General features: G+C 40.9%; 1 protein-coding gene across 3 annotated transcripts in view; it reads left to right on the plus strand.

Moving 5' to 3' along the window:
• The window catches only part of LOC124142585, a 30,544-nt gene that overhangs the window by 17,973 nt on the left and 2,445 nt on the right, over positions 1-10,126 (plus strand). For all 3 annotated transcript variants that reach the window (XM_046511154.2, XM_046511153.2, XM_046511155.2), the window contains exons 8-10: positions 3,151-3,230; positions 6,083-6,236; positions 8,943-9,050. In XM_046511154.2, coding sequence (XP_046367110.2) covers positions 3,151-3,230; positions 6,083-6,236; positions 8,943-9,050 — 342 coding nt within the window. The remainder of the gene's footprint in view (positions 1-3,150; positions 3,231-6,082; positions 6,237-8,942; positions 9,051-10,126) is intronic.

Below are 10,126 nucleotides of genomic sequence, written 5' to 3' on the forward strand. Positions count from 1 at the left end.
TAATAAGGTCGAGTACCCCGATTTGTCGAACTATTTCTCTGGTCCAAAGGAGTACGTAGTTCGAGTGTGTGACCGAAATTCTATTCTACAAAGCGATCGTAGCGCTATGGTGATTGTAACTAAGATACTTTAACGTAGACTTACGATCGCTTTGTGGAACAGGGCCCAGAGCAGAACAAAACCTTATGACCCGCGTGCACTCTAAATAGTTAAAGCGTACCCCCGACATGGGTAAACCTTGTGAGGTCCATTTGTGATGTCCCCCGCCGTGATATTGGTAGAAGAGTGCTAAAAGCGGCGTAAAAGAATATCCGGGATATTTGAATGATGGTATTTATTCTTTCACAGATGTTCCTTTATGGTGTTCGTTGGATAGTCGGTCATGATTTTGACACAGTCATAATGTCTGACACATTGCACTTCATAATGTCTGACACATTGCACTTCATAATGTCTGACACATTGCCCTTCATATTGTTTGACAACTTGCACTTCATAATGTCTGACACATTGCCCTTCTGACACATGGCCCTTCATAAAGTCTGACACATTGCCCTTCATAATGTCTGACACATTGCCCTTCATAATGTCTGACACATTGCCCTTCATAATGTCTGACACATTGCCCTTCATAATGTCTGAAACATTGCACTTCATAATGTCTGACACATTGCCCTTCATAATGTCTGACACATTGCCCTTCATAATGTCTGACAAATTGAGATTTTGACAGCCGTTGATGATATTTGATCAATGATATTTTACAGCTGGTTCTTGATGTTAAAATATGATCCTTCATGATGTTAAAATGTGGTCCTTCATGATGTTAAAATATGGTCTTTCATGACATTAAAATATGGTCCCTCGTGATGTTCAAAAATGGTCCTTCATGATGTTAAACTATGGTCCTCCTGATATTTCAATATTGGCCCTTATGATGTTAAAATATGGTCCTTCGTGATGTAAACTCCTTCATGGCATTCACGGATGGGCCTTCATTATGTTTGCTGGACAGGCCTTAACAGTGTCTGACAGGTGGTCGTTCATTGTGTTTGCTAGACAGGTCTTCATGGTGTCTTAAAGGTGGTCGTTCATTATGTTTGCTGGTTAGGTCTTCGTGGTGTCTGACAGGTGGTCGTTCATTATGTTTGCTGGACAAACCATAATGGTGTCTGACAGGTGGTCGTTCATTATGCTTGCTGGACAGACTATGAAGGTGTCTGACAGGTGGTCGTTCAATATGTTTGCTGGACAAACCATAATGGTGTCTGAGAGGTGGTCGTTCAATATGTTTGCTGGACAGGTCTTCGTGGTGTCTGACAGGTGGTCGTTCATTATGTTTGCTGGACAGGTCTTCATGGTGTCTGAAAGGTGGTCGTTCATTATGTTTGCAGGACAGGTCTTCATGGTGTCTGAAAGGTGGTCGTTCATTATGTTTGCTGGATAGGTCTTCGTGGTGTCTGACAGGTGGTCGTTCATTATGTTTGCTGGACAGACCATAAAGTTGTCTGACAGGTGGTCGTTCATTATGTTTGCTGGACAGACTATGAAGGTGTCTGACAGGTGGTCGTTCATTATTTTTGCTGAACAGGTCTTCATGGTGTCTGACAGGTGGTCGTTCAATATGTTTGCTGGACAGGTCTTCATGGTGTCTGACAGGTGGCCGTTCAATATGTTTGCAGGACAGACTATAAAGGTGCCTGACAGGTGGTCGTTCATTATGTTTGCTGGACAGGCCTTAACAGTGTCTGACAGGTGGTCGTTCATTATGTTTGCTGGACAGGTCTTCATGGTGTCTGAAAGGTGGTCGTTCATTATGTTTGCTGGATAGGTCTTCGTGATGTCTGACAGGTGGTCGTTCATTATGTTTGCTGGACAGACCATAAAGTTGTCTGACAGGTGGTCGTTCATTATGTTTGCTGGACAGACTATGAAGGTGTCTGACAGGTGGTCGTTCATTATTTTTGCTGAACAGGTCTTCATGGTGTCTGACAGTTGGTCGTTCAATATGTTTGCTGGACAGGTCTTCATGGTGTCTGACAGGTGGTCGTTCATTATGTTCGCTGAACAGGTCTTCATGGTGTCTGACAGGTGGTCGTTCAATATGTTTGCGGGACAGACTATAAAGGTGCCTGACAGGTGGTCGTTCATTATGTTTGCTGGACAGGCCTTCATGGTGTCTGACAGGTGGTCGTTCATTATACTTGGCAGATATCGTGATATTCGACAGAATATTCATCACGAAAATGTGCTGGCATTTTATGTGACTGAATAAAAGTTAATTCAGTTTCTGTGGGATAACTTCATCCTTCTCATAGTCACTTTTCCCGTTATTTCGAGCAATGTTTCTGCAGATCAAGCCGGTGTCTACTTTTGAGGTACACTCGAGCATGCTCTTTCTTCCAAGATTTCAAGAGCGTCAGACTCTTGCTCCAAAGTTGTTTGATCAAGGTTACAACATTCAAGGCCTCAGTAAAGCTTTCAAAAGGTTTCATGGTAAACAGGTGGATGACATTTTCAAATTTGACGCATCAGTGACCAAAATAATGACCAATGGATTTCTCTATTTTGACTTTTACTATGTGTTCCCATGTTCTACAGGGGAACAATTGGCATACCTTCTTAAGTGCGTCTGGTTGCCACCGGTAGGACAGGAGACGCTCGCCTTCTACCAAACACCTGGTGTCATCATTATTTGATAGAGATTCATAAACACGTGTTCATGATATAGTCGCAATTGTACAATCGACTCTGCTTTTAGCAGAGATTTCTGATAAATATTGAAATGGTTTTGTCGCTTTTATGTTTTCGTAAAATACGATATGGGATTGAAAATATGTAAACCAGTGCCAGAAAATGTAATCATAATTCAAGCTTGTAATACGTGCATATACCGCCGACCTATGATGTTCACTGTTGCGACTCGTGTCTGTGATTCTCAGATTACACTTTACCCGTTCTCGTGGGTTTTACCAAAGCGGTAACGTCCACGACCTGTGACGTCACATTCCTCTGAAATTAAGATGGCACACGTGATATAACTGTTCAGAACGGCGTAAAACACAACTCATTCTCTGACATATAAGGAGCAATACGACATGATTTTTCAATTGAGTCATCACAAACTGATTCTTTCGAAATGTTATTCAGGGTCGAAGGTCAACTGGAACTCAAGTTCAACCAATGGATGACGAGGATGAAAAGTTGGATAACAGCAATATTGTAAATAAGTAAGTTGCGAAGTTCCTCATCAGTGAATAAACTATTTGAAATAACACATATTTGCAAATAAGTATCACGTACGATCCTATTTGTAAGACATCATGCCAGAAAGTGTCCATGAACCTAAGCTTCTACCTTGTGTGTTCCCCACTGCCGCTTGAGTGTATAAAACTGCTAGATATGTCACAAATGGACATGCTCTTAAAACATCACGGACATTCTCGTCAAAAATTAAGAAAAATATTTTGGATCATCTCAGATGATTCAGAAGATATTTGGTACAAACCATTTCCAACAAAAAAAACGTTTTTATGTTTTTAGCGTTGATTCTAACGGACACCTTGTCTCATCATGTTTTCTTAAAAGATTAAAACTTCAACGAAGTTTTCAAATTTAAAGTTCCAAATTAGTACAGCGCCTGGGAGTATGGTTGTTTCTTTATAAATGTCTGGGTATTCCCCTTACTTATGTACAGTGAGTGAGTGAGTTGGGTTTAACGCCGCTTTTAACAGTATTCCAGTTATATCACGGCGTCTCAGCTTAATGTGGGAGGAAAGCCCGAAGTGGTGGAGGTCTTAGACGTTTTCCACTTCGATGAAACCCACGAGCACGGGTATTGTGCTGACAAATCTAGAAACATAATCGAGGCGAACCGGGATTCGAACCCACAATCATAGGTTTCTGGCGTGTCCAAGGGACGCAACTCTGCACAGAGAATTGCGGCGTCTTAAACGACTGGGCCCCCCGTGCCCCCTACTGATGTACAGAGCTATATAGGTATAAATGGAGGTTAACACTTTTTACTCTCTGAACACGTAAACACGATCTCAGGGAGCCAGGACTATCTTTACATTTGATTTGTTGTATACCCAGCTGTGATAGTGATAAGTGTCTCACCTGGCATCATCACTAATTCATACTGATTCATAAACACGTGATTATGATTCAGTCAAAATTGTAGAAAGGACTATGCTTTTACCAGAAATGTCTTATGATTAGTAACAACGTTAACATGGAAATGGTTTTGTCCCTTTTATTTCAAAGCTGTATGGTTCGTATTATCCAGATTACGATCAATTTGCTTTCTTCTGAAACAGTTGTGGACACTTTATTTGAAATCCATTGTCTGGGGAGCACAGTTGCCGTGAAGGTTTCTCAAATTTACCATACCTGTAACATCATGGTGCCTTTAAACAGCACATTCGTGGATTTTTCTTACATGTTTGACATATTGTTTTAATTTGTTAGGTTACTATATTGTCCGAACATAGTTGGGTGCACATAGTAAAAGCGTATTTCTGTTTACAATGTTTCAAAACGAATAAGCATGGTATATTTTTATGTTCTTTTGAAGTAACGGAATTTGTTGTCCAAATGTAGGCCAATATGCACAAAATGATATCCCTCTGCTGTAACCTCATCCATGGAGATGCACAATGAGTCGTTAGCGTCATCAGTGGCTTGAGAGATGAAATGAAACTAAACTATATTCATGTACGCATATATTTCCAAACTTGCCCATGCCTTTCTTGTCCAGTGTTTTGCCATGTATCCCGTAGGCCTTCTGTTCCCCTTGTTTGTACTGAGCACTGTCAATCACGCACCAGATCTGTCAAACATTATAAACATTTATTCGTAAGCATCGTTTATATTATGTATGTATTTTTAACTGCATTTTCAATTTCAGACTTGAGTCGCGTGAATCATATCAAAGGAAGTCAAAGAAAATGGTATTGACGGACAAATTTATATAGCTTTTGTTAACATTGTCATGTTTATGTTGCGATGAATCCATGTTGTTTGGTTTTTGTTGTCAAATAGAGGCTGTCAACCAACTGTGTTTATCCTATCTCAAATGTTTCAAATGCTTTGCAGGTGATGAACGAACAATAAACCACCAAACTTTGACAGAATTTTAATAACAGTTCTTCTTCCTATCGAAACAATAACCTTGATCGAAACAATAACCTTGATTTATCATGTAGACCAACGTAACTGTGCACTCTTCCCCGTACAGATTCCTAGGAGTGAGTGAGTGTGAGTGAGTGAGTTGGGTTTAACGCCGCTTTTAACAGTATTCCAGTTATATCAAGGCGTGTCAGCTTAATGTGGGAGGAAAGCCCGAAGTGATGCAGGTCTCAGACATTTACCACTTCGGTGAAACCCACGAGCACGGGTATGGTGCTGACAAACCTAGAAACATAATCGGGGCGAACCGGGATTCGAACCCACAATCATAGGTTTCTGGCATGCCCAAGGGACGCAACTCTTCACAGCGCATCGCGGCGCCTTAGACGACTGGGCCACCCGTGCCCCCACAGATTCCTAGGAAGACAGGTCCGACTATTCCATGCTTGTCGAAAGAGGCGACTTAAGAATATTTGGTGTTCAGACTCAGTGATTTGGCTGATGGTATGTCCGAGCGTCGTTGGTCGACTCCCATGCATTCAGTCAAAGGTCAAAGCCGAATCCCACACTTGCCCTGCTAATGTTCAGCATTGCCAAATCCGTGCTTGTTGTTGTCACTAAAGTGATAAAACGTCAGCGACCTGCATCGCTTCGTGTATACGTCATATCATAACTGAAAGACTGTTCAAAGTGACCTTAAACTCAAACTCACTCCCTCAATCTGGGCAGAACGGGCTGTCATGATACAGCTGCAACAAAGCTGACTTTTTGTAAAACAATATTCATTGTCACTTGTACCTATTCTGTATTTATTACAAATGTTTATACCAGGACATTTCTTCTTACATGGCTCTATATGAACCTTTTATGAAAAATAATGCCTCGGTAAAAGTGTTTTACGTACCTGAAGCAAGGAGGAACAGATCTAAGAACTGCATTATTTTCCTTGCAGTGAGCTGTACGAGAAGAGGACGATCTTGCAGGACTCCCTGCCCCTAACTCACCTGGACGCAAGGGTAGAGAGGGTGTACACTGTCGGCTGCTTCGACCTCTTCCATCACGGCCATGTGAAACTGATGCAAAGGATGAGGAAACTTGGGAAACAGGTGAGGGACGTTGTTTGGTAGGGATGTCCACTATTGCACGTCAGTTGATTACGATATTATAACAGCGCCAGTGAACCGCTAAGGTTAACCAAGAAATCGGTTCATACAGAACCAAATTGTCAAATCAGTAATAATACATAAGAAATGGGGGGCGGTCGGGTAGCCTAGTGGTTAAAGCGTTGGCTCGTCACGCCGAAGACCCGGGTTCGATTCCCGACACGGGTACAATGTGTGAAGCCCATTTCTGGTGTCCCCCGCCGTGATATTGCTGGAATATTGCTAAAAGCGGCGTAAAACCATATTCACTCACTCACTCACACACATAAGATATGTGAATAATTACCAAATGATATTGATACACACAGTTTTAGATTTCTAATTACAAAAGGCAATACAATGGGTTAAATAAGTGGCAGCAACAGGTCCTACAATATATGTCAGTGTACTCACATATATCGAGCATATTTCAATGTCGAATGTGTTGAAACAGGCATCGCTCTGTTCCTGAATCCAGAATACTGTTGGAAGCCGGCAGGAAGTCTAGATAGGTAGCCCACCCGCACTTGGCAAGAACAATGAGACGGAAGTCAGGTTGAAATAGGCTTCGAATCGCCCTCGTGTCTCTCTTAGATGGTTATAGACATCCTTCTAGAAGCTGTCTCACCCCGAAACTCCCCGAACGGCCAAGCGTGCCATGTACTCGAATCAAACTCGCTGCCGATGTCTGCTGTTAAAATCTGGCCATGACAGCACTCGACATTTTACCAGCGCTTCAATCATTTCCTGCCACTGACAAATACTGCAACTCTTCCCCTTCAAGTTTGAACGCAGTAAACATTTTCGTTAAACTTAACAATTTCAAAGAGAAGTTTTACCTATCACACTCTCTTCAAAGAACAAAAAATACTTGCTACCCGCATTTAATTAGCAAAAAATCTGGCCATGACAGCACTCGACATTTTACCAGCGCTTCAATCATTTCCTGCCACTGACAAATACTGCAACTCTTCCCTTTCAAGTTTGAACGCAGTAAACATTTTCGTTAAACTTAACAATTTCAAAGAGAAGTTTTACCTATCACACGCTCTTCAAAGAACAAAAAATACTTGCTACCCGCATTTAATTAGCACAACTGCATTTGTTTATTGATCCAATCAACTGCCACGAGAAAAAACATTTACAATGAATTACCTTTGTCCCTGACCTCAAGATTAAACTCAACCTTATCAATCTGAGTGAGTCTGGTTTTACGCCGCTTTTAGCAAATATTCCAGCAATATCACGGAGGAGAACAACAGAGATGTCCTTCAAACACTGTATCTATGTGAGGAATCGAACCCGGACGAGCGAACGATTTAACCACAATGCTACCATTCCGCCCCTCATCTTAAGCAGAAAAGACAGCGGATTGTGATTAGTGAACACTTTAATGGGAAAATAACAAAATCATGGCAAGGGTTTCTTTATGGCGGGTACTACGTTAGATCAGTACACGCTGACGCTTTTCGATTAATATATATTTTTATAACTGTTTTTGTCCCAATGGAATCTATTTCAAGCACATAAGTCGCAAGTCAAGTCATAAAAGGCCTCGCTGCTGATAACATCTGGCCAACGACAGCACACGGCATTTTACTCGCGCTTCAAGCATTTGCTGCCACTGATAATCACAAGAAATAATCCGCTGAAAGGCACAATCGTAGTGACAGTTATATAAATAGATCACGGAAAATCAGTGATGACACCAGGTATTTTGTGATAAGCATTGGTAGCACCCGCCAGTCACAATTCGCATAAAAAAGTAAGTTTTATTTGTTGGCTGACGCTGTAATGAAAATGTCACTTTTTAATATTTGGTATTTATAAAAGAAATAATTACTGAATGCCAAATATCAGGACTATGCTGTGATAGATATATTTAAGAAAAGTCACTCATGTATTTTATTCTTTAGCTTTCAAAGGTGTTTGTGAACAATTAATGCTTTAGTGTTTGTCGATGACTGTTACAATGATAATACCCCGGTGAATATCGAAAGATGCAGTGAAATAATTAGTATTTATATGTTTTGCCTTGTAGCAAACACTTTGCAAAAAGTCTATTCATTACCTATTGCATTTGTAGCATTGTTACTCGTACATGTAATTTGAATGCATGTAATATATATGGCACCAATGACTTGCGTGTCTGAAAACCAACAACAACGTATGTGTTTAATAAATGCTTGAACATGTTGTAAGGAAAGGATACAAGTTTGGAGCAACGGTGCAGTTATGTAAGCTTCATATGCAGCAAGGAAATATTTCAGGATGTGACCGAACATCTGTTTCGGGTTTCCAATATAAGAGTTACCAGTAACTGCATGATCGCACATAGCAGATGGTTCAAGATAACGTTTGAATGGTTTGCATTTGTAGAGAAGCTTGAAGTCTGTGTCATGTATTTTCCCTGCTAATTCACCTAGCTACCAGATCAATTCATTGGGGTATCTGGAGCATGACTGGCCATATTTCGGTTACTGTGTATAGTTCCTAAGATAGTGATCGTGGATACGAATTCGAAATTCATTCTGATAATGATTCTTAGTTCCTCAGCACCGTACCTGTGATTGTGGGTTTCACTAAAGCGGGAAACAGTTGGTTTTGACAATCAAACTAACACCTCGTTCTTGTCAATGAAGAAGACACAATATACTCGTCTGTCAACAGGTTGTTGTCGGGGTCCACGACAGTCGAAGTATATGTACGCTGAAGAAGAGGGTTCCTATTGACAGCACTCACACGAGGATGATGAATGTCAAACAATATGCTGACGTGGTAAGAACATGGTCCCAGTAATTTGTGTTTCATTTGTTGAGTCACGCCCTCAGCAGCATCCAGCCATATAACGCCCGTAATAATTTAGCATGTATTGAGCTGTATCAGACACACCAGTGAGTGATATTTGGAGCATCGGGGCACGATGACACACACTCAACCAGGTCACTGAGCCTGACGTCCCTTAAAGATCCGGGTCAGAATTGTGTTTTCAGCAACCAATGCTTGTCGTAAGAAACGACTAACGGGATCGGGTGGTCAGACTCGCTGACTTGGTTGATGTCATCGTATTATTTACAGACCGCCGCCGTATAGCTGGAATATTGCTGAGTGCGGTGCAGCAAAGAAAGAAGGAAAGACACACTGAGTCTGACCTCCCGATCCGGATGCTTTGCTCTTACTACGCGCTTTCCTCATACTGACAGGTTACTGGGGACCTATTCTAACCCGGAATCTCAACAAGGAAGTCAGCCTCTAAAGTACTCACGGAAATGGAAAAAACCTGTTTTTTCGATCTCAGATTTTAAATAAATGCAGTTAATATACAAAATACATAAATATTCAAACAACTCAATTAGTACTAATTGGGCCTTGACACAAATACAGCGTATCAAAGGTTTTTATGTCTTTTTACACGTAAAAGTGTGTAAAAATATGAACAAAACAGTCTATCGTGAAACTGAGCATAACCAGGTGTTAGTAGATCAAGGTGAATGTCCATGACCTATGACACCTTGACGACAGGTGAAAACAGGTGCTTGAAACCCACGTGCATATGATTTGTCAGTGGTTAGTGATTTGTGAGTGGCATTGTGGGATAGTGAATCATCGTCAAAATATCAGAACGTAAAAGTAACAAATTTCCCTTCTCAAACAACAACTTACATGTCATTATTATTATGTACATAAACATAGCTGTTATTTTTATTGTTGTTTTAATAACTTTTTTCCAGGCTAATTTGCATAATGCCTATAGCCTGTTTCTGCCATGTCAATTTGGACTTAGTTTTATTTTTGAATGTTGAAAGTGCCTACAAATTACCTCCTGTAAAGTACATTTTGTATTGAGCACTGAG

The sequence above is a fragment of the Haliotis rufescens genome, unplaced genomic scaffold (assembly GCF_023055435.1).
Source record: "Haliotis rufescens isolate VD_foot unplaced genomic scaffold, xgHalRufe1.0.p SCAF_19, whole genome shotgun sequence".
Lineage (NCBI taxonomy): Eukaryota > Metazoa > Mollusca > Gastropoda > Lepetellida > Haliotidae > Haliotis > Haliotis rufescens.